Here is a 26,139-nt window from a genome sequence, read left to right as displayed (position 1 = left end):
GTTTTTATCACTATTATTATTATTTATTTTGTTTGTCTATTTTCTAAAATTTATTATTATTATTCTTTTTACCAGAAAAATATATTCGGTTAAAAAAAAATTTAAAAATAAAAATAGATTATGATTTGTTTTTTTTGTGGTTCTTATTTTCTTCACAATACTGTATATATATATATATATTTTTTTTTTGAAGAATCTGTAGTTAGGGGTCGTCCATAAATTGTCATGCTTTATGTGGGAGGGGGGTAGACGATTTTGTGAAAATTTATTACAACGGGGAGGGTTTTTTTTTAAGTTTTAAATCTAGAGAAGACAAGTATCAAAAACTTCAGCTTTTTAAATCTCATATACTTACTGTCATAATGGCTGACTTTAATAAAGCTTGGGAAAAAAATAATTTTAATGTTTTTTTAATATTTAGGAATTTTTTGACAACTTAAATTATGTTTACTAATGTATATGATTGATTAAATGTAAAAAAATCAAAAGCGGGGAGCGTTAATTTGAGGTGTGGGGAAATAGTGTTTCATCTGAGTGCAGGATTGAAAAAAAAAATTAAAATGGTTTTTCTTGAACAAAATATAGCGTTTAATTTTTTCAATTAAAAATAAGTAGTAGGTTTTTTTATCGTTACCTGAGTTATCTTCTCTAATATTTGCAATTAAAGTAGTAGGGTAAATTAACCGAAATTTTTTAATTAGATGTTGAGGCTGCATGCCTGAAGTTACTCACAAAAAGAAAAAGAAAAAGAAAAGGAAGACTGGTATATTATCATTTTTTAGAGAAATTTTAATTATATATAAAGAGATTAGTTTTTTCTTTTAGTAGATTTTTACAAAATAAAATTTATTGTATATTCATTGTTTTGTATGACTGCACAATGTCATATGACTGCATAATGTGCATATATTGTGTTAATTAAACGAAACTTTTTTTATTTAATAGCATTTACTAATCCATTATTTAGTACCTCCCCTGAATTACATATCCTGATAGGAATAGTACCAACACTGGGATGTTTATTATTGGATCTATTGCCAGGTTTTGATAGTTTTTTGAAAATTAGTGGTGTTCTACAGAGAGGATATCAAGGTAGAGGTCTGGTTTAAAACCAGATACTAAAGTGTGTTGATGAGTTGGAAAGAGTTGTTTTGTATGAATATCCTGATCTTCTGCCGATTATTCAATGTTTAAAAGACTTTAAGATTGTAAAAGATTCTTGTTTTGGTAGAACACTCGAGCTCGGGTATCAGCAGGACATTCTAACTTTAAGAACTCCTTTTTATCTGCTCAAGAAAAGGCAAATATTCTTGGAATAAAACTTTCAATTAGTTGGAAAGTACATATACTCTTGTGTCATGGGCAATCTTTTGTTGAATATCACAAATGTGATATTTCTAAGTTTGCTGAGCAATGCACAGTGGGTAAGGTGGTGGACAAAACCTAAAAAATAAATATTTATTATATTCAAAACCATGTATTAAAGAATATTTGTAATACTCTTATTTAAAGTTTTAAAAATTGTTTTAAGTGTAATAGTATCTTTTAAAGCCACAAAAATTAGTTGCGGTGTAATGTATAATGAAAAACTTTTGTTTTTTAAAAAAGCGTGAAATTTTTTTTTTTATGCAAAGCTATTATTATAAACAGTAACTTTTAAAATTTTATGAGATTGCGGAATTAGTTTATATCTTTAAAATATTTAACCGTAAAGTTTTTCGAAAAAAATCTAAAGTAAAGATCAGTCTTTATAATACACCAATAATCTGGCTTTAAAATAACAAGATGATTTTTTAACATTTATTACTTTATTTTGTACAAATGTGTTATATAATTTAGGGAACCTACGAGAACCTATATTAAATACTTGAACTAGTAAATGTAATATGTATACAACCTATTTGAACTAAATACATTGCCCCTAACTTCTCCTTTTAAGTTTCTTTAACATTTTAAAACAATGACTTGTAACTTATGTTGTTTGCTTGAAATCACCTTTTATTTCTTGCAAACAAAAATACATGTTATTTTGTTTGTTATTTAATTCAATACAAATTGCACTGTTTACCTAACAATATTTTTGTTTTTTTGTTTAGTAATAAAACAAAAATTGATGACATTTACGCACTTTTACAGCAAAATAAACTAGTTCCTAATGATATACCAATTATTTTCATTGATATTAACTGTTCTAGAATCTAGATATCAAACTAGAGGATTCTGAGTAAAAACTTCATTAATTTATAATGTAAAAAGTTAATAGCTGCAAACAGTGATAATACTCATTTTGAGAGAAGTAATGAAAATTGGCTAGCTCAAGATTTTCAATACACCTACGGTAAATTAAATGTTACATCCAGGTAAATTACATGTTACGCCCAAAGCATTTTTTAGTCTTTGAGACTATTATTTTCAACTAGACTTATATTCAAATTTTAAGTTTCATAGTATTATCTCTCAGAGTTCAAAAGTTATGACAATATAAAATTTGCAACTCCCTCAAATTGAGGGGGGTTTAAACTTTATATGGTCATAATTTTTGAACGCTAAAATATTTTACTATGAAATTTAAAATTTATCAATGAATATAAGTCTAGTTGAAAATAATACAAAAGGGCTATTCATTATAAATATAAGCCATAAATTACTTCATTGCATGAAGTAATTTATTGCTAACATTTAGCCATAAATTACTTCGTGCAATAAAATTGAAACTAAGAAATGAGTTTCTTACGAAAGTACGAAACTGGCACAAAAATTTCTGAAATTTGAAAGAAAAACCCCATTAAACCTGCTTAGATATATTCACCTGATGAAACTTTATCATTAACTATTAATGGTGATTTAAAATATAAACATATCAGCTTCTAAGAAATTGTGCTGAAAAAAAAGGCTACCACATATCCTTTATATAATGGTATAAGATCTTCAAAATCTAAATGCTATCCCAAGAATATTCAAATAGATGGCTAGTCAGTACAAATGTCGCTAAAAGATCTTCTAAAACACACTCTTAAAAAGCTATGTGATATATAAACTACTGTGCTAATCACAATGCTAAGGAATTAACTAAACTAACGTTTATATGCAAGGCTGGCTTTGATGGTGCTACAAGATATAGTGTTTATAAACAGATAAGTTCAAATGAAAATAGTGACGAAAGAAGAGTGCCTGTTGATTACTTATATAGTAGTTTAAAACTCAGTAGACTTTATAATAATAAAAACATATCATTAATATATGTAATATCATTCGCCCAGATTCCGCCGCCAATATATTAAAAATAAAAATAATACATTATTATATATAGAGATGATAAATAATCTACAGACTTACTCAAAACGTCGTGAACATGTAATAATATCAATAATAGAGTTTGAAATCTATATACTTATTTATATTTTTTTATTTATTCCTATTATTTATTTATATATTTTAAATCTATTATATAATAATATCGATAATAGAGTTTCAAATCTGCAGATAAATTTTCATTTTTTCCGAAGTAAGTGCGCATTTTTATTTTTAAAGTTTGTTGCATCAATTTTTATTCCAAGTTTATTCCACCAGAAGAATTTGCTATTCCGTTATAAATTTATATGATTTGAAATACAAAAAATTTAAATTGACACGACATCGAAACTGGCGGATGCTCTACTGTGACTGGTAAGCTGTAATAATTTGCATAGTAAAATATAATATTTTTAAAAAAGAGTCAAAATAATTTAAACTGAATACTTAATCAAGTATCGTTTTAAGTAATACTACTATAATAGTTGCGTAGGTTACAAAAAACAAAGTTTTATGTAACTTAAAAATGTTTTTTCAAAGATACGTTTCATCTGATTCATTATCCAAAGTTTTATCGAAAGAAGATTTTAAATCTAAAGACTCGTCTGATGACAATTCTAAATCAATTAATGTTTTCATAGTTGGTTTTTTTTTTAATAAATTTTTCGACTTTCTTGTGAAGGCTTTCGCAACGTATCTTCGGTCCATAACTCAATGGCAGGATTCACATTAAATTCTTCACTATATTTCACTATGTTTTACTATGTTTTATCAGTGCACACCCGAATTAAATTATTTAGCCGTTTTTCAGTTAAGCGATTTCTTGCGTTAGTTTTAATTCTATTCATAAGAGAAAAAAAGACTTTCCAGTGTTGTTTGTTAATTTTGCAAGGAAACGTTTGACTGTTGCTAAATCATTAAATTCTTTTTTCTTCAAGCGACTTAACTGTTTTTTCATTAAATCCAGATGATGCTACGGAATCAATTTCGTTGCTTTGAAAAGATAAAGATAACAACTTTGCCGGCGATAAAACTTCTATGAATAATGCTTTATAAAAAGGTATTCGTCCGTGATTCCACTTCTGATGATACCTTTTAAATTTTGCTCTTTCTCCTTGAGTAAAACTGAAATCTGCAGTCATGTTTTCGAGATATAAATGATAATATCTTATTTATTTTTTCTTATTCTGAAAAAATGATCTTAATCTTAAAATTAATGTAACTAAGAACATTTTCTCCTTCCATTTCATTTATTTTTCTCGTAACCTTTTTCTCGTAACCTTTTCTTACTCTTACGGTTTTTGTAAATAATGACCTTAAAGTTTTATTCTTTTAAGTTTTTCTTTAAATGACAAGGAATTGTTTCTAGGAATTGTTATCTATTTTACTTTTTTATTTTTATTTTTTTTTATAAATAGTTTGTTAACTATAGATATTTAAGTATTACGGTTTTTGTAAATACGTGAGAATAGGGCTCGGTGATAAGGCTAAATTAGTCTTCTTCTTGCCCTGTCAATATTTATTTTTATTTATGTGCTTCGAAACTGTATGTATTATTTAACGGCAAAAAAAAAAAATGAAAAAAAAAGAAAAGAAGATGTTTCATATATACTCCACATTTGTCTAAGATCATCTCAAGTGCTTGAATTTTATGTGCAATCCATCGTGTTCCTAATTATTATTGCACAAGTATTTTATTTTATAAAAAGTTTTTAGTGCTCAAAACACTGTTTTATAAAGAACTTTTGTTGTATAAAAAAACGAGCATGTAATAAAGTATATTATTTTATAAAGTATTGTTTATAGATTAAATTGAAAGAAAAATCCAATATACCTGATGCTATTTTGGGGCAAATACCTGCAATGAAAATGAATTACTCTCTTCAAGGATAGCAACAAGCTTTCCTAACTGACGTAACTTTTTGGTTGATACATTTTCAAAATGATGTTATTGACATCATTTAACGCTTTTATTTGTGCAAATTTATCTTTTAACGTTAACTCAAGGCGATGTGCAACACACCAACCAAAAGTTATCCATGGAATTTCTTTCTGAAGTAATACATTTACACTTGTCCTACTTCCTCTATTTACACCTGCGCCATTTACAGCTGCGCCATCAGCACCAAAACCAACTGATTTAATTTTAAAATTTTCGATACCTTCTGATTCAAGGGATTGACTGATTTAATTGAAAACTCCTTCAGATATTCCATTCAAGATCAGAAATAGAAAGAAAAGAACACTGCATATCTCGGTCTTTCCTATTGGAGTAGGTTCGAAACTGATAATAAATATAGCTTCTTTTTCCATTACAGATACATCTGTTGATGCATCAATTAAAATACTGAAGTAAATTCGTGTTTTTAATTTATTTCTGAGAATATTTGACAAACTCAATCCAATATAATCAATAATAGTTCTACAAGTTATTTTATTTCTATATGCTTAGCCAAACTCTACACCATGATTTTTTTCCAAACGTAGTATTTTAGTTATACGCTAAGCGGAAGCTCTTCTTTGGCAATAAAGTATGCTACCTCAAATTTTTTTCTCGTTAAATTTAGATCTTTTGTGGTCATGGCTTTCAGGCCCGATAAAATATTAGTTTGCCGCGTTTCTTTAGTAGGCTCGTTGATGTGGCAAACCATTTGCATGATCAACTGCGGCACTGTGATGTATCCTACAACTACCTTCATCGCTTCCCCATTCTGGCGTATATCCTTTATAAATATCAATTTGTTTAGTATACTGACGACATACAGTACATTTTAATGCTGTAACATAATTTCCATTATTTAATATCTCTAGCTATTCATTTGCATTATATTTTGCACGAGTAGTGTTTACCCATTTTGAGCTGTTGTTAGCTGTAATTTTCTACTATTGAGTTTCTTCTTTTCAACAGGTGGTTTTAATTCCGATCACGCTTGTTTTAAAAAATCAAAGTGTTGTTTGTCTCTTTTTACTCGCCTCCATTTGGAAGTGTTGATGTTAGATGATTTTCTTACAATTTAATAATATAAATAATGTGCAAATTCGCAATTGTTAATTTGAGATTTATTTAAAAATAACTCATTCATTGTAATGATTTCGGAAATTGCGGGAAAAGGTTACGAGAAAAATAAATGAAACAGAAGGAGAAAATGTTCTTAGTTACATTAATTTTAAATAATAGTTAAATAAGAACTTCAATCGTTAATGACGTTGAAAAAGAAAAATGATTGCACATTTTATATCTCATTTGTATCATTTGTATCATAATATCTTTCATTCATTTTCATTTAAAACCATTTTATAAATTGCTAATGTTAATTAGTTGATAATCATATTAATGCCTTTCCTCGGCAGATGCTGAACTAATATTTAATAAAATCATGACAATCGTTTTATGAAATAATATCAAAATTATTTATGTTACTTAAAACAAAACTTTATACTGCAATATATATATTTTTAAGATTTCGATAGTAGAAAAAAAAATAGCAAACGCGCATTTGGTAATTTTAATTTTAACTAAATATAAAAGTTAACTTCTCAGTCACTCAGAGTCAACTGAACGAAGAGTCTTTAAAGTAGAGTCTTCGACCGCGTAGACACACAAAGCAACTCAAACGACAACTTGTTCAAAACTGCTCAGAAAGAAACAATTTTCTTACCGACCGTGTTGTCTACCCATAGAATGCTTTGACCCAAAATGCGGTGAACACAGAACCTCGACATTTTCAAATACGAACTTTCTTTTTCCGGAGTCTTAACTAATTGAAATCTAAAAAATTTATTTTCATCGCAGAGGGGCTTGGTGTGCGGCTCTTAGTCGATAATTTGTAAGTTTTGTTGACTACGGATAAATTAAACTAAAAATAAAAAATAAAGGCATTTTTTCATTGAAATTGGCAGTAAAAGGTTATTAGAAAAATAAATAAAATGATATAAAGAAAATATAGGAATAAAAAAATATTATTAGTTAAGATTATATTATTATTAAAACAATAATTAAATAAGAACTTCAATCATTTATGAAAAAAGCAGTTATGGATTTTACCACCAGTAAAATGAAATTAGTCTTGATAAGTGAAGCAAAAAAAATTAATAGTTTACGTCATTTATAATACTCACTAACAAAGCGATTTAAAGTAGCGTACAAAAGATAAAATTATTTTAGAAGCTTTTTTCAAAGATTTACATTTTATGAAATTTTGGTATATGCATTTTCAAAGACATCCTGATCATTTGTAAAAAGTTATATAACTCTTTTTTTTTCAACCGGTCAACCTCGACCGGGAAGAATCCGTTTTGAGAGGTCAAAATAGCAATTTCAGTCATTTCAGGCGGTCAGTGACCGTTGACCGTCCGTTATTTTCCACGCTGCAAGAACTATAATATAATACTAATTACATATACAGTCCATAATGGACAATTCTCCAACTGCTTAGGGGTTGCCCAAAAATTTAAACCATCTGCTTTACAAACTTGCGGGCAAGTTTGTAAAGCAGATGGTTTGTTGTTGCTTACTTTTGTTTTCTACCATAAATAGGGTTATATTTGTAAAGCATGTTTGTTGTTGAAATTTGAAAACGATGGTTTGTTGTTGCCTAGTTTTCTATTTCCGTTTACAATAAACGCAGAATTTTGTAATAAGAAACTTTTAGGAGGCGCGAAGGGCAAAAAGAAACTTATTTTTAATACTTAATATTTTAGAGGGCGCCCCAACCCCACCCACGCCCTATGCTAAATCCGCCTCTGGGTCTTAAATATTAAACTTTTGGCTAAATTACTATTACCTATTAAAAATATTTTTTTTCCAGAATCAAGAGGAAACCTCTAACAAAGGTAATTTTTTTTGTTTACTTTATTTTCAAATACATGGTAACTGTGTTTTGTTTTTTTTGTTAAAGTATTTTAAATATGAAATAATAGACAGTTTTTATTACATAGAGAAAAAGAAAAGACGATCCGAAAAATAACAACGTTTAACGTTTAACGTTTAGAATTAATATTCTAATATTAATATATTTATATAGCCATTAATAAAAGTTTTTTTTATTTGGGCTTATAATGGAGCACTGCATATTTCTCTGTTTGTTTGTTACTAAAAAAGCTCATTGCTTATTAAGTAACACACAGAAGTCACATGAAAGGGCTGTTTACTATGGAGGCACTTTTACTTATTTTGATGTAAAAACGAGAATTACTTTTAAGCGTAAATTACTTTACATAAGTCATGTAAAATTTTATAATTTACATACATTTAAAAGTAATTCGTTTCTTTTTTTACATAACTTATATAACATTTTAAAACAAGAATGTAATTACTTAAGTTAAGTTTTTTAAATAAGTTAAGTAGAATATAAGTTATATTATCTACTTTCTCAAAGAACAGTCATTTCATGTGGATTTAATATAAATTTTGAGATAGTATTCAAATCCATTGCCTGTTTGGGGGCACTTCTTGGTAATTTTAATGTATGTGGGCAGTGTTTGTGGTGGGGATTCGGGAAAGGATTTTTTTTTTCACGTATATGATAAAGGGTAGTTCTATTATAATTAGGGGCAAATGTAGTCAACATGCCGGTATACCAGTAGTGTGCCCTGCCGCATTAGTGCTAATAGGGGCTGCTAAATAATCATTGATTTTTTATTTCTTTTTTTGTTGAGCAGAAATAGGTTCGCGGCCATAATGTAACTTTGGCAGGGGAGAGGGAAAGGGGCATAATTTCTAAGCTATTTAAGTCACCGGTCGTAAGAGCGCGCTATTTCTCCAGTTTTATTTTGTTTTGTTTTTGTTGCTATTTCAATTAAGTATTTTGTTATGGTAATATGACGCAATTTAAAATTTTTGGTATCAGCAAGGACATCGGCTGCTAAAACAGTTTTCAAAGAATTATACGGGAAGGTTGCGTAAAGCGTGTGCACGAAATAAATGTGAAAGTAGAAAAACAACGAAAAAAAAGTACACCTCAATTTTTATTTCGAACCAAGTAATAATTTTAATAGCATAATATAAGAAGATCGGACATTAAAAAAAAATTAATTATTTTTATGGGAATCTAATAAAATTTCGAGCTTTTCCTTTAGTGGTACCCATAAGCTTGCGCACAGAATAAGAATCAAAACAATTTGATGCTTTTTTAAATGATATTTTAATATCTTTAATGTTTCTGCAAAGCTTTTTTGTTTTTTCATTTTTCTTTTAATAATCGCCCAGTACTTTTCAATAACTTTCAGTTCTGGGCAGTTTGGAGGGTTTACTGCTTTAGGCGCAAATTTCACATTATTCTTTTTATATCATTCCATAGCTAATTTATAATAACGAATTGATGCTAAATCAGGCTAGAACACAGGTCTGTTATGTGATTTAATGAGAGGTAAAAGACGTTTTTGTAAACATTCTTTAACATATATTTGACCAGAGTGTGGACTGAGTAATATAAGGTGCTAATTTTTTGCCACAACTGCAAATAACTTGCCAAATTAAAGCTTTTTTTTTTTTGCGAACTTGTCATGCTTTGTGTATTTAAATTTCTTATCTGCTCTTCTTCTATATTTGGCAATATAATAAACAGCACCGGGAATTTGTTGATGATCGTACTTGATATAAGTTTTATCGTCTTCAATAATACAAAAGTTTTTAGAAATAAAATTGTCATACAACTTTCTGCCGCGGGTTCTTGCACTTTTTTGTTGAGTTTCAGAACGGTAGGGCACTTTTTGTGCTTTGAAAGAATGAAAACAATGTTTGTTTCTAACTTTTTGCAACACAACTAAGTTCCCTAAGTGAAAGGCTAGGGTTATTCTTAAAACTGTTAACCAGTTTTCAAACTAGTTTTATATCTTTAAAACCTTCCTTTCTTCCACCTCCAGATTTGCGTTTGATCGATTTTGTTCGAGAAAAACGTTGAATAACGCGATTAACGGTGTACGGATGTATTTGCAACGAATTTGCAATCGAATTGTAGCTGCTATTAGGATTTTGTAAATATTTGTGCATAATTTTTTCTCAAACGATTTCTTCTTTTGTCATTTTTAAAACTATTTTCAAGTTAAATCCCAAAACTAACATATTTTTTTGAAACAACAACAAGTTGTAAACAAAATACAAAACAATTAAAAAGATTTTAATACAATCACTGAAAAAAAATGACGTGCTTATTCTTTCACATTTATATCGTGTACACGCTTTATGTTGAGCATGTTAACAGTGTATTGTTTTTTTGTAGCAGAAATATTAAATAATTATATTTATTTTTGCAGATAATCATAATTTAATCTTTCCTATAATATAATGAATATGAATGAATGGTTCATTTTAAAAACAATCTTTATACCAAAGTTATTTTCAGCACACACAATCATCTCATCTTAGGTAACCAGTTTCCTGAGATGAGCTTTTTTTAATGAAATTCAAAATAAAATAAAAAATAAAATAAAATTGTATCTTTAAGGACCATACTTTAGTAAAAAGTAATTATCTCAACCATAGAAAATATCTCCTAAAAAAGTTAACGATACCATTTTTTGAAAAAACTTTCGCTCTTAAAATACCAAAATAAAGCTTCGCGGAGAATAACTGGTGGCCTATAACTATAACTATATAGCAATTAATAGAAAAAAATGTAAGTAACGCCAACTGTGTTTATTTTAGATTACAATGATTAAAACTCACGTTTATAAATATTTTGATAAGTGGTACGAACTTCCAAACAAATGCTCATCCGCGGTTCTATGTGATAAGATCGTAAGGACTTCTTGGTGCACCTAAAAAAAAAAAAAAAAAAATGAGCCTTCTCCTCGGAGTAACCCTTGCCCTTGCACAGTAATGGTGAAACATTTTCCGCTTGTGGAAAATGTTTCACCATTATTGTTTTTTTATATTTTTAAATATAAAAAAACAATCAATAACAAAGTTTTTGATTGTTTTTTTATATTTAAAAATATAAAAAAAACCTTTTGAAAGTAAATTTTCAAAAGGTTCATTTAATCTATCACAGCTTAAATAACTAATTAAAGATCCATAAATAAAACCAACATAACTGGTTATAATTTGTACTAAAAAGCAATGAAAAAAGAGAAGTGGCGTAGCGTTATATATAGCGTTATATTTAGTTGGATACAGTAGGGTGGTTACAGTTTGGATACAGTAGGGTGGATACAGTAGGTTGGATACAGTAGGGATACAGTACAGTTGGATACAGTAGCGTTATATTTAGTTGGATACAGTAGGGTGGAGCGATTTTTAAAATTTTTGAAATTTGATTTGCCTGAGAAGCAAATCACTATCTTTTGGTGAATAAAGAACCTTACTCTTTTTTTTTTTAGTTTAGATGAGTTCTTGAGGTTCCTCTTTGGATTCTAAATTTTTGATGGGTCCTAATATTGTTTACATTTTTTTTTTCTAAACTATATCAACTTGATACTTAAAAGAAGCAAAATAATATGCTGATTTTGAAAATAATATTTGTTTATATTAAAAAATTAAAATTAAAAAAGTAACGTTGTTTTTTTCATTAAAAACCCCCGTCCTCAACAGAACGGGGGTTTTAAGGTATATTTTTGCAAGTATTTTTTTCACTTAAAAATTTTTTTTAATAAAAATTTGTATTTATGAAACAAGCATTTTTTTTCTGCTTTTTTTGAGTCCAAGGTTGATATGGTTTAGAAAAAAAAAACAATTCAAAAATATTAGGACCTGTCAAGAATTTAAATTCCAAAGAGGACCCTCAAGATCTCATCAAAATCAAAAAATATTTTTTTACTTTTATCTTATAATTAATAGACATTGATTCATGTCTCAGTAATATTGGTTTTTAAACACTTTTTTTTTTTGCTATGAAAATCGCTGCACCCTAATATACAGGCCAAGTTATATGATAGATTTTATCAGTCAAAGTAATGTATTTAAAAATGATAAAGCTTATATCGGAAAATTCGGCATTAAGGAATAATGGGAGACTTTGATGTCCCAAATACTAAATGGCTATTTTTTTCAAGTAAAAGTAGCATTGAATTTCTATTCAATGCTACTTTTACTTGAAAAAAATAGCCATTTAGAAATTAAATAAAAAAAACTTATACAGTTTTATTAGATTTTTTTTTTTTTTTTTTTTTTAGATTATTCACCTCCCCAAGACACGAGGGGGGCCACTACAGTCGAGGAGGCTACTCATTTTTTTGTGTTTTTATTTTTTATTTTTTAGTTGTTATTCGTGATGCAACCCTCCGAAACACGAACCTTGCCGAGTAAGGCCGCTGCGCGGAGAAACTAAGATTATATTGACCATAAAATACTGTTTAAAAAACTTGAACATTATGGTATCACCGGTAACGCTTTAAAACAACTAAAAAGCTATTTAAAATACCGCAAACAATTTGTCTATAACTACAGATCTTCTTCATAAGATTATCTAAATATAGATTATCTAAATATAACCTGTTGAGTTCCACAGGGATCTATACTAGAGCTTTTATTAATGCTAATTTATTTTATTAATATTAATTTATCTAATCGTGTGGTGTTTTATCTAATAAAAAATTTGCAAGTTTTTGTTTATTTATAATTTAATATCATATGTACGTTGTATTTTTATCAAATATGACTTCTATCGAAAAAGAAAACACCGAAGTCTTGATTATATTTGTTCGGGAAATATTTCAAGAAATGTTCCGTAAACAACAAAAAGATAGCGTTAATACATACACCGATTGAGCGAATTTAAAACACGTCATTTTTAAGAGGTCTGAACTCCAATAGGAGGGGTAAAAAGATACTTCCATTACAATATTTACTTGAGAAAACGAAGTATAAACATCTAACTAATACTGCTAAAACAAATATTTACTATAAAATCAATCATGGAGTACAATATGATTTCAAAGATGAAAGTTGAAGAGTTAAAAAACTATCTAAAGTTAAGAGGATTAAAGTTAAATGGTAAAAAGGAAGAGTTAGTCGCTCGTGTATTTGCTGCAATAGAAAACAATGTTCTACCAATAAAAACAGCAGTAGAAGTTGAGGCAGATTTAAAAAAAGAATATAATTTGAAACTTGAATTAGACAATATGCAAATACCTGATCCATTTAAAATTCTTGATGGCTGGATGGACGAACAAGAGGTATGCCATTCTGGCCAATGTTGTTATATCCAGATATATTTACCTATTTAATGTTTAATCCATCAGAACTAGGAAGTAAAGACTTAAGTGACTATAAAAACTCAAAAGCATACAGCTACTATAAATCTTCCTGGATTCAGCCTCTTATGTATCATAATTTAACAGGAAGTAATTATTGTATATTTAAATCAGAATGTCGAAGATCACAATCTATTAATGATACATATCATAAACTGTGGTTAGTATTAGAAAAAAGTGCAAAAATAAAAGCCTGTCATTGCACATGCATGGCTGGCATGGGTCAAACTTGTAATCATGTTGCTGCAGCAATGTATAGAGTTGAAGCTGCTGTAAGAAACGGATTAACAAACCCTGCATGTACAAGCACTTCAAATGAATGGCTGCCATCTCGAAAAGAAGTAGCACCTTCTAAAATCAAAGATCTTGACTTTAGTCGTGAAGATTTTGGCGAAAGAGGTAAAAAAAAGAGAAAGTTAGTAGATATACAAAAAGAAAAATATAATCCTCTATCAAATAATACAGTGCAGTTATTAAATATCAATGATGTAGCTTCTGCTTTGAGAATATTGTGCCGACAAGCATTTTGTTTACTGCTGTTCCAAAGCCAAAAATAGACTTTATTCGTGAAGTTTTGACAAACGTTGATATGCCACCAGTTGATTTGCCAAGCATTGACAGTTTAATTTCTACCTCTCCGTGTTGTTCTGAATTTTTTACAAGTTTAAAAGTAAACATGTCAGCTGAAAATATAAAACGAATAGAGTTAGTAACACGAGGTCAAAATGAAAATGAAAATTGGTATCCCTATCGAAAAAGTGTTATAACTGCCTCTAAAGCTCATGAGGTAGCAACGAATATGGATAAAGTTAAAAAAACTGTCGGTGGGTATCATAACTTTTGGTCACTAAACCAAAAAATATCAGGACTGGCATTTACTAACCCCAATATCCCAGCCTTAAAATATGGTCGTACAATGGAAGTTGAAGCAGTGAATGCATTTTATGAAAAAATGAAAGATCATCATAAAAATCTTACTTTGAATGAATGTGGACTTTACCTGGATTATGAATATCCTTACATTGGAGCAAGTCCAGACCGAATAATGTCATGTGACTGCTGTCCTAAAGCATGTATTGAGGTGAAATGCCCTTACAAGATTAATTTTACAACACCAACAGAATTAAATTTACCATATTTAATAAAAAAGGGTGTCAATGTAAAACTTAAAACTAACCATACTTATTACACCCAATGTATGTTACAAATGGCTGTTACAAGGTGCAGTGTTACATACTTTGTTGTATGGACTCCACATGGTATAGTTGTTGATAAAATTAATTTTGATGTGTCTTTGTGGAATTTGTTAAAGGAAAAATATATTAATTATTATAAAGATTATTATTTGAAATCTATTTTTAGCACATAATCTAAATCTTTTCAAAAAACATTTTTTTACATTTAGGTTTTTATAATATTTTTAAAAACTAAGTTGTTTTTTTTCCACTTTTGCCTTGTCTCTTAATTGTTATCTTTCTCTAATTCTATTATTTTTGTTTTTAAAATGTTTCTTGATAAAATTTATTTTTTAATGTTTGTCAGTAAAATATATACTGTGATAATACTGTGATTTGAGGATATATTTATATTTTAATGTTGGTGAATGAAATTTAAATAGAAATCTTCACAAACTTTTTCATTTCTTTTCCATTTGTTTAACCTAAGTAAACGAAATGTAAAGATAGTGAAAATTGACGTTAACTTTTACCATTGTTACATATAATTTAAGTTTTGGTGGTCTTCTTTTTAATTAATTGAATTTTATTAAGTTTTTGCTTTGATTTTTGTACTTCATTATACTATTCCTTACCTCTCCTGCAGGGTCTCAATTTTCCTATACTTTCATAAAATTTATATGGTAAAAATTTATAAACTTAAATCACCTCATATATCTATAATGTCCATCAAAGGCGGATCCATAGGGGTAGGGGTTAAAAACGAAAATAAATTTGGGAGCCTGGGCCTGAATAAAATAACATTAAAAAAAATTGTCCGGTGCAAATTTAAAATCATGTGATTGCTTGCTTACAAATCATTAAATCTGATAATTGCCCCCCTCCCCTTACAAGATATTCTGGATCCACCAAATCGAAAAATATTAAAATCGCCCCTCCCCTTCCTACAAGGTTTGCATCCACCCTTAAAGTCCATAAACAATGTTGAAGATTTGTCAAGTGAAGTAAGTATCATTGCTGAAAATAATGAAATACCAAGTTATTAGTTTTTGAAACATAAAATAATCCCGGGGTAGTATTTTACAATTCTGGGTTGGTAGTTTTTATGGTTTTTGCAAACCCAAAAATACTGCTATTGCGGGTTTGTATTTTTACATTTTGTTTTTAAAATTTTTAAACTAGTTTGCAAAAAAAGATATCATAATCAAAGTTAAAGAAGTAAGGACCGGCGATAGGTGTCTAACATCTCCCCCTACTCTAGTCTTGATTTGTAGTCGGCAAATATGGACTTCGTTGGTCCTAGTCAGCAATATGCGCTTATGACACCCCAAGTAAAACACCTCTTCGTGCAGCCCCTGAAAGAAGTCATTGATATCAAAGTGAGACAAAGAATTTATGCCGCCTGTAGCTGATTTTAAATTTGCAGATCCTTCAACTTAAAAAAAAAGTACTAGATTTGTTTGGCATCCACTTTTTTTGTGAATATGTCTTAGGCGTAAAGTATGAAATTATTTTATTTTGTTTAATTTAATTTTTTAATTTCATTTTACATAAATTACAATTAATCGGTGCATTGATTACCAGGGGCGATTCTATTAATTAAAGGAGGGGGGATCCTTAAATGGTGCCACTGCCTTCCAAAAAAAAGTTCTTAAAACTCCATATCTACAGACTAGCCGACTATATTCTTGAAAATACAAACTATGAAATATATAACTTGGAAATTACCTTTATATGGAGGGGTTGAGACAACCCCTTCCCCGTAAAATCGCGCCTGTTGATTAGACAAAAATATAACGATTGAGATTTGAAAGTAAATTATTCGACCTCCGATTAACCAAGCAACCTCTATTATAGATTTGACAAAATAAGAACACCCAAAGGCACAGGAATAAGTAATAAAACCCCCAAAAAATATTTTACAAATAAAAACAATTAAGTGAAACAAAAAGTTTATTTAATGAGTACTAATTTTTGGTTTAAGGTCAGCTATAAGTTTTGATTTTAAATTACAAAGTGCACCACACGTTAGTAAAATATCATCTGCATGTTGCAGCATGCTAATCGACATACTTCCATGTAGAATTCTGTACGTTTTAATACGGTTAATAGCTCGCTCTACATGTATTCTCAGATTTGCAACATGTTTTGTTTTTTGAACTTCTTCGGCTGTTAACTGGCTTTTTAAGCGGGCACCAGGGGGCACAACTAAAGTACAGAAATTTAAAATTAAATCTTCTTGAATTTGAAAACCTCGATCAGCCATAACTTCGTCACCTCGTTCTAGTAGATTATAAATACCACTATCTCTTGTAATAAACCTATCACTTGCTCTTCCTCCATAACACGATTAAAGAAATGTAATATATCCAGTTGGAATAACACCTATTAAGAATTTAAATGTATTATGATGCTTATAGTCTGACCAGGTGCTTGATTGCTTATCAAGAGACTTTGAACGTTCTATAAAAACTTCTGCACAATCAAGAATTACTCTACATTTTTGATAACCAGCTTTTACAAAAACAGGTGGCAGATTGCTACGAATAGATTCTCGTGGAAGCCATACAACTAATGCTTTTCCTAAAACTTGACTTAACATTTTAATCCAAGTTGTGAATGTGCGTGAACACAATGCTGGGGATATGCCAAAATGATCGGCCAAGTCTTGATTTAGAAGTCCTAATCTTAATCGCATTAAAACAAGTAAAAACTCGTCTCTTTGTGATAGTTTTTTTGATTTTTTCATTAAAGCATGCTTTTTCTTGTTTTTAGAATTAGTAAAACTTTTTGGACCAGACCAATAAAATAAATTTAGTAAATATGGTTTGATTAGTAGAAACAAACTCTCAAATAATGTGATTGTTGATAAACCAGTATAAAAGTTCATTTTAGCATCAGTTTTGATTTTTCTCAATGTAAATACTGGACTTTTAACACTATCAAATAATATTTGACGTTTGAATCTTTGGCCAGTTAACGTGTTTACTTTACTGATAAGTGATTCAATTAAATTACTCTTGTCAACACATACTTTGCAAACTTTAATTGATTGTATAGAGCAATACGAATGATCAGATACTGGTGAGAAAAATAATATATTTGTTTGTGGTGAATTATTTTCTTCATCTAAATCTGTTGAAATATCATTAGAATGATATGGTTGTCCTGAAGCATGAGTCATAAAAGTTGAAATATTATTAGAATCAGTTGGTTGAAGCAAGTGAGGTGAGGTCGTTAAAGCATGTGTCATAAAAGTTGAACAACTGGTACCAGCAGTGCAGTTAAGTTTTTGCTTTTTTAATGGTATAGGGTGTTTTAATAAATTTCTTCTAGATTTATTAGCTTTTATTTCATATCCAAGACATAAAGTAGGCGTAGGGTTTGCAGTTGAAGGAATTCCATCAACAAAGTGTATGGAGCATACCCTATCACTACCTGTTGGCTGCCATAATGTCTTATTTATAAATTCTCTTCTTAAAGCTTTGACCCATAATTGTCTTTCTTTATTTTTTTGATTTTCTGATGGAAACTTATATAATAAAAATGGCTTTTCGCATAATTGGCATTCCTCTCTTCTTATATTTTGTTGGTGTTCATTGCATAGTTCTTTTTTCCATTTTTTCAATCTATATGTACTATTTGTACAACCAATTACGGCACAATTAACTTTCGGCATCTTCAAATACAAATTTTGTTTTAAGATTATACTTTATAATTAAATAAATTTTACTTGAATGCTTTTGATAGATGTTTATACTTCGTTTTCTCAAGTTTTAATGGGAGATTTGATACGTTGTCTCTACTTTTACCCCTCCAACGGGGTCTCGAACTCCCAAATCATAATGGCGCGTTACAAAGCTCAATTGGTGTATTGAATCTAACTATTATAAACAGTTATTTTTTATTTTTAGACAGGGGGTTTGACCGTAGATGTTTAACTTTTTAACAGTTTAACAGGGAATTTGACTTTTTAACAGGGGATTTTAACTGTTTAACAGGATTTTACCGTAGGGTTTTACTTGTTTTTAAAATAAAGTTATATTTTGCGAAGAATTTAAGAAAAGTTGCGAATATGCAAAAAGAAAAAACTCAAAAATGTCTTGCTTTAATGATACATAAAAATAATCAAAAAACAACTAACGAAGAGGAACAATTATAATCTTTGTTTGATAAAATTTTTTTAGGGTTTATGAGAGAGTTTAAGAAAAGTTCAGTATTACTAATAATCAATATTACTATAATATTACTAATAATCAATATTACTAACACTAACCTTTATAAGAGTCTTTCTATTATTATTAGAGAAGACATTCTTAAACATCTATTATTATTAGAGAAGACATTCTTAAACATTTTTGTGAACTTTTTAAAAAAAGTGAACAAGACATTAGTTGACAGGCAAAAAATATTTATCAATTTATTTGTAACAAGCAAAACAAAAACATCAGCCATTAGATGTTTGCCATTCTCTGTCTTGTAATTATTGAAGCTCATAGAAGTTACTATAGGGTTTAACCTAATCAGAAGGTAATTGAATTGATTTCTCATCACAACTCTTGACATCTTTTCTCACATTGACTCTTGAAAATTCTACATAAAAAATCCGATAAGACATGTACCAGAAAAAATCTGCTCGGACATTTTAAAGGATATTTATTTAACTATTGTATTTCGATATTGAATGTTATATATATTTTGAAAGTACATATATTATTATTCTTAAATTTCACTTAAGAAAGTTTGTGAAGTTTTGTTCATGAGAATGCACGCACTTTGCGTCTTACACTCAACATTAGCTTTTGCACAGTTTTCGGCTGGACTTTCTAGGTAGCTCCAAACCATTTATTTTTAAAGTTTTTATTATTTTTGGTTTCTTTTATATTGAACCTTAATTTTCTTTTGACAAGAGCCCAATATTTTTCGATAGGACGTAGTTCGGGGCAATTTGGTGGATTGCAGTGTTTTTCAACAAAATCTACTTTATGTTCTCTAAGCCAGTTTAAAGTTGTCTCAGAGTAGTGACATCAGAGTAGTGAGAGCAACAAGTTGATATAATTTTTTTTTTACTATTTTCAATTAGACTTATATTCATCGACAAATTTTAAATTTCATAGTAAAATACTTTAGCGTTCAAAAATTATGACCATATAAAAAATAAACCCCCCTCAATTTGAGGGGGTTGCAAATTTTATTTGGTCATAATTTTTGAACACTAAAATATTTTACTATGAAATTTAAAATTTGTCGATGAATATAAGTCTAGTTGAAAATAGTAAATAAAATTTTTATCAACTTGTTGCTCTCACGTATGGGGCAGGTGGGGCGAAAATTTTGGGGCTTTTTGTTCCCAGTCTCCAATCATCGCAATTTTTTGCAAAGCATTCTTATTTGACATAAGTATAAACATATAAATGTTTGGAGTTTGCTCCATTTCTGGAAGTTAGATATTTTGAAGACCAAAAAATGCTGGATCCGCCCCTATTTGTATCAGTGTCCTTAAATCATTTCACAATGCTCTGCACTGTTCTCAAAGCAATCTGCAACTTTTTAGACATAGTTTTGTCTTTATTTGATGACATTTTAATTAAAACTAACTGTTTTGATAAAGAGTTGTTTAAATTTTGAATAACACTAATACAATAGACATGTTTTGTCTATTGTTTTCATAAAAATAAAAATGACGATCTCCAACTTACTCTTATTTAATTTTAATCTATATAAATATTTCTTAAGCAAAAAACTGTATAGATTAGTAATGTTATTAAAAAATAAATTAACATAATTGAATCATGGAATCACGGAATTACGCACGACACAGAAAAGCGCAAGTTTTAGTTACTTGACAAGTAAACTTTAATTTCTCGGAAAATATAAGTTTCAGCAGTTAACTTTACTTTTTAATAATATTTTAGGTATTAGTAAAGATTTCCATAAGTAATGGAATCTCACTATATTTTATAGAGTCACAGCTGTCGTTTGTGAGTGAAGTAATATATCCATAATTTCAAGTGAAGTAATATATCTATTATAACTCATATTCAGAGCCGTGACTAGGCAACCCCACACTTTTTTGTTTTAATAATACCTTGTGGAAAATAATTTTATGAATTTGGGGCCCTCCTTACTGTTTTTGGGGAGAGGGGCGCAACCCACTAGTGACGTCACTGCTCATATTGTCGATGAGAGTAACTATCACATATTTCATGAGTAAAACGCTTTCAAAATTATTGTATATTTTTCAAACTATAGTTTTTATATATTACACTATAAATTATTTTATACTTTTGTGTGTGTTAATATTATTGCGAAATTAACACACACACACAAAAGATAAAAATATATACATTTAACTTGTTCAGATTTGAGTCTAAGCTTCTAACTTTTAAAATAATAATGAAAAAAAAATCACGCAAAGAGATAAAAATGTCTTAGAGGCATCTACATTCTAATGGCTGAATATCATGGTTGGTGGCGTTTTAAGTTATTCTCAAAACGCCACCAACCATAAAGATTTAGTTAGAGATACAAATGATTTTGATTTTAGGCCGCAGGAAATTTTACTTTCTGAAGAAAACTTTGCGGTACATCTACTGGAAAAGTCTTAACAAAATCATTCCACGTCTGCTGCTTTTCAGAATAAAAAAAATCACAGAAATAAAAAAATATATAGCCAAAAATGTTTAAAAGAATCATGGTACAAATTACAAAAAAGATGTGTTGATAATACTACTTTCTTTCCTTATTTTTTCTTGATATATAGTTTGTCATCTTCATAATAAATTATTTACAAAATTCTTAAATTAAAATGTGCAGATGTGCGGGAGCATGCAGAAGACCAAAGTCTTACCATCCAGCCCCGTGAATCGCTCCCGTGATTTAAAAGTTGAAACTGAAGTTTAAAAATACAATTTGTGTGGGTTTGTTTGGACCTAAAGAAATTCTAAATTATGTGAAAATATATTTCTTTGATTGAAAACAAAGTGACGGGTAAAAAAAGACTGCAGGAGGAAAAAAAGTGCAAACAAGAGAAAATCATGAAAGTTATCAATCCATAAAAAATCATTTTGCGTAAAAATGCATAACATATAAACAAGAGTTATGTTTTATTAAAAATAATGCAATAAAAATAATAATTTTGGCTGATTAATAAATATCAACAAAAACATAAACGTAAAAGCAGATTTGCTTTTATGTACATTACTAACAAAAGCTAAAGAAAATGCAAAAGTTTAACTGATTATTTTAAGTGATTTAATTCAAACCCTTTTAAATTGTTAAAAAAGATATTTGAAATCTAATATATCAAAGTTCATGTTTAGCAAATGCCGTTCTAAATTCGCCTTAAATTTTCCAAAGTGCAATTTAAAACGAAGTTTTGTTTTTCATTAAAAATTGGATAAAATTTTTCCAAACAAAGGTCCCCGATATTGAATTTGGTAGGAACTTAATTTAAGATGTATTATTGGAACGATAAAGTTATTCTCTAAAAATTTAGTATGATATTTAGGAAAAATTTCATTATAGTAGGATTAAAATATTAGTGGAGATAATCCACTTTTGCTTTAAACATAAATAGTAAAACTTGATGAATATTAAGCTTATAATATTTAAAGCTTCAAGCTGACGTAAAAGGGGTTCACATTGTGCATTTCTTTGCCCCAAATTTTATCCTGCAAGCGTGTTTTTGTTTGTTATAAATATTTTTTAGTTTAGTGTAATTAGTGCTCCCCATGCAATGCACAGTATGAAAGATAACTGTGTATAAACGAAAAATAAAGATTTTTTAAAGACTCATTATTAAGAAAAGGTTTTGTTCGATATAAAATGGAAATATTTTTTAAGACTTTACCTTCAATATATTTAATTTCAAATTTCTATGACAATTTTTTATCTAAAAGCACTCCCAAAATGTTTTTACTCAATTCCCTTTTAATTATTATGTTATTGATTAAAAGATTAGTTAATTTAAGAGGAAAATTCACGGCTTTACAAGGCTTATAAAATAGGATAAATTTTGCTCAACATTTAATGAAAGACGGTTAAAATTTGAACTTAGATTGACTTAAAGAGACGGTTAAATTGGAACTTAGATTGTTCGTGCGTGTTGATATTCGAGGTTACGAGACTATAAAATCACTTTTTAGAGACGATCCAATAATACTTATTAATAACTCAATAATACCTATTGATAACTCAATAATACCTATTGATGACTCAATAATATTTATTGATAACTCAATAATACCTATTGATAAATCAATTTTTACGGAAGATTCAAGAATACCTATTGATAACTTGTCTCAAAACGTTATTGATAAAAAAAGGAAAATTTCAAGAATTTTAACATCTTTGATTATTGAATTAAGTTTATTTAAGAAATCAAATATTCTAAAAACAGTTTGAGATATAATCTTAATTTAAAAGTAGAAAAAGAAAATTTTTTAAATATCTAGAAAATTTTAAAGCAAATCAAAAGATATATACAAAATGTTCAAAGTTGAAACTAAATAAACTTGTGGTTGAATTGGATAAAAAAATAAAATTGTAGTCGAATTGGAAACTTGCGGTCGAATCGGAAATTCGGAGAAAGGAAGTTGGGGTAAAGCTGTCTGGGAAACCACTTACAGCATTATCATCATCATCTATAAATGATATAAAAGAGGAGGAAGCTACACACTGAAAGAGGACGGAAATCAAAAAGATTTTGGCCCAATGGACACTGTTATCAAAGATACTGTCGAGTCTCCGCTTAATAAATCCGGGTTATTTCAAAAAATTGGTGTCCCATTAAAATTAAAGATTCAAAAAACCAAGCATTCTGGACTAATCTTATCCCATTAATTTTGGCAGGCCTGTTACTCTTGTCAAAGCAAAAGAAACTAGGGAGATTGTGAAGGAGTATTTTAGATGAAACTCATCCTATTCTTCTAGAAAGTGGTTTATAAATATTTGTGAAAACAGAAGTAAGTTTTACATAAATAAAATTTACATGACCGGGGCTAAAAGAAGACAATATTTACCTTATCACTACGTATGGTTGGTTATTTGCCTTATACTAAGTAAGGCAATATTTGCCTTATACTAAGTATGGTTGGTTTTTAAATAAAAATGACAGATTTAATGGTAGGTAATTCTGGAGCTTTTTTTCACTATTGCAATTGTTCCAGAAGTTTTTTTAATTTTATTTTAACATTTTAATTCACACATCAATGATTGATGACACCATTAATGACATTGGATAAGTGATTAGCATAATAACTTTATTCAACATTTATTAGATGGGAGTCACAATAAAGTTGAAAGGATTAGTTGTTTAAATCAGCACGGACACTAGTATATCAAAGTTAAAGGTACTAATTTTGTTGAAGAGCAATATATGATCATATACTGCTCTTCAACAAAATTAATCCCAACAAAAACTCAGTATATGTTGTTACTTTCACTTATCAAGTTATTGCCGATTGGTTTACAAGATGCAGACTAGCAAACAAATAAAAACACAAGAGATAATAGTGGTAAAAAATTTTAAATCTTGTAAGTCATAATTATTTTTTTTAATATTTATTAAAAATATTAAAAAACCTTTTAACATTTTTAGGTATTAAAAATGATAAAGAACTACCACCCCAACAGGTTGAAGTATATGGAGATTTTTAAATCAGAAAAAACTGAAAAAGAGAGGCTTCCTTCAGCAAATATAAAAGTTTGTAGAATGATTTTATACATATTTTATTAGGATGATGGTATTTTTTTTTTAAACAAGCCGTTATTTATTTAAATATTTACTTTATAGTGTTAGAAGAGGAATGAGACATGCTACCTGTGGGGTTAGTAACACAAACAATGTTGAAACAAAGTAACACAAACAATGTTGAAGCATCTTATCCGTCTTCCGACAATTATATTTAAAAAAAACAAAAAAAACTTGAAGGTTGAACCAAAAATTAATGAATTTAAAAAACAATAGCAATTAGATCAGGACAGATTATAGAAAGATAAGCATTATCAAAAGATTGGAGATATTAAAAGATCTCTAATCTCCAAAGCGCTCAGAAACCGTTGGCAGCAAGAAAACCTGCTGCAAAGAAAGCGAAAGTGACTTCTAAAAATAAGTAAAGTTTTTAAATAACTGATGTTTTAAATAAAAGCAATTTTAAATTACTTAAACATCAAATGATCTTTAAACAAAGTTTTTATTAAGGCATTTTATTATAGTAATACAGTTAAACTTTTTTATTTTCATAAAGATGTTTTCTTTTGTATATTTTAAAAATTTTAATTTTATAATTTTAATTAATGAATTAATTATTTAAAGTAATTGTTAATAAGTATAAATTATGTTTTAAACAACTTCATTATGTTTTAAACTGCATTAAATAATTTCGACATCAAGCATCATCTGGAACAAAAAAAAACAATTTAAAATGATACCTCGTGTAAAAACAGTTGGCTCACACAAAAAGCTGTTTAGGCGAGAAGCTTGCTTGGCATGCCATGTCTGTTTTAAATGAACTTTTCACAGCTCATTGCGCTCAGTTATTCCTGTCATGAGTTGCATTAATCTTACTCACAAAAATTAGACAAACAGTTTATTATAATGAATTAAAAAGTTGATGTTAACATATCTTTTGTGAATCTAAAGTTTGTTTATAATAGCGATGGTATAATAACATTATAAACTATAATCTTGCATTTTTAAATCTTGAATTTATATGCTTACTATCCACTATTTACATTTTTATATAAATTTATTTAAATGAGAAGAAGTGAATGATTTTATACTTTAGAAACAAATATCGAATAAGTGTTGCAATGGAAAACAGAAATGTGAAACATTTTTAAAAAATGGCTTCGTTGGAAAACCTGTTTTATAGATCAGAACCAAGAGATCATGATCCAGACAGATTTTAGAAAGTTGCCGATTTAAAAATCACTAAAAAACTCTTTTCTAAAAAATGCTTCATAATATAAAAAGTAAAATGAATGTTGGTCTGAAATTAGCTTCATAGAAAGACCATACTTATAGTGGAACAGAAATAATTAGCGATTTGGTAAGGAAAGAAAATAAAACGTTTTGTTCTTTGGTGATGTAATATCCCTAGTTGTCCCGATGACTCTTAAAGTAAAGGAAAGATATTAATGAAATATCAATGTAAGTACTGTTTATGAACTGGTCATTAGTAGTACAGGATATATAGAAACTATTATTGAACATTAAAAAAACAATTGAAAAAAATTAAATTGTAAAATATAAATAAGATTTAAAAATGTGATGTCTATTTTTTTTTTTTTTTTTATGAACTCCAAGACCTGCTTAAAAAGTCTCATTGACATCCTATTAATACTTTTAACACCTATTAATCCAAACAAGGAATGAAACTTCATGGATAATTAAGATTTACTCATTTTCTTTTCTTTTTAGAAAAAAATACTTTCACTTTTTCTTAATGTTTTCATTATAAATGCACATTATTTATGC

At 28.5% G+C, this 26,139-nt stretch overlaps 2 protein-coding genes and 1 long non-coding RNA gene across 3 annotated transcripts; 2 read left to right on the top strand and 1 right to left on the bottom strand.

Annotated features, from left to right (window-relative positions):
* The first annotated feature begins 14,071 nt into the window (after positions 1-14,071).
* On the top strand, positions 14,072-14,851 carry LOC136074025 (uncharacterized). Its single transcript, XM_065786322.1, has one exon. The coding sequence runs from the start codon at positions 14,072-14,074 to the stop codon at positions 14,849-14,851; it is 780 nt and encodes a 259-aa protein (XP_065642394.1).
* Positions 14,852-17,007: 2,156 nt separating this feature from the next.
* Positions 17,008-18,336, bottom strand: LOC136074024 (uncharacterized). Its single transcript, XM_065786321.1, has one exon. It carries the CDS (start codon positions 18,334-18,336, stop codon positions 17,008-17,010), a length of 1,329 nt encoding a protein of 442 aa, XP_065642393.1.
* Positions 18,337-24,519: 6,183 nt separating this feature from the next.
* LOC136074761 (uncharacterized) lies at positions 24,520-25,939 on the top strand. Its single transcript, XR_010635404.1, has 2 exons — positions 24,520-24,772; positions 25,448-25,939. It is a non-coding gene; the product is annotated as an uncharacterized LOC136074761 (long non-coding RNA).
* The last annotated feature ends 200 nt before the right edge of the window (positions 25,940-26,139 follow it).

Source organism: Hydra vulgaris, chromosome 01 (assembly GCF_038396675.1).
Source record: "Hydra vulgaris chromosome 01, alternate assembly HydraT2T_AEP".
Taxonomy (NCBI): Eukaryota; Metazoa; Cnidaria; class Hydrozoa; order Anthoathecata; family Hydridae; genus Hydra; species Hydra vulgaris.
The sequence above is the reverse complement of the archived record's forward strand: the minus strand, read 5'-3'. Positions and strand labels throughout refer to the sequence as shown.

Excerpts from the sequence above, each read along its gene's own strand:
- LOC136074025 (XM_065786322.1), top strand. The coding sequence starts at position 14,072 with ATGCCACCAGTTGATTTGCCAAGCATTGACAGTTTAATTTCTACCTCT.
- LOC136074024 (XM_065786321.1), bottom strand. The coding sequence starts at position 18,336 with ATGCCGAAAGTTAATTGTGCCGTAATTGGTTGTACAAATAGTACATAT.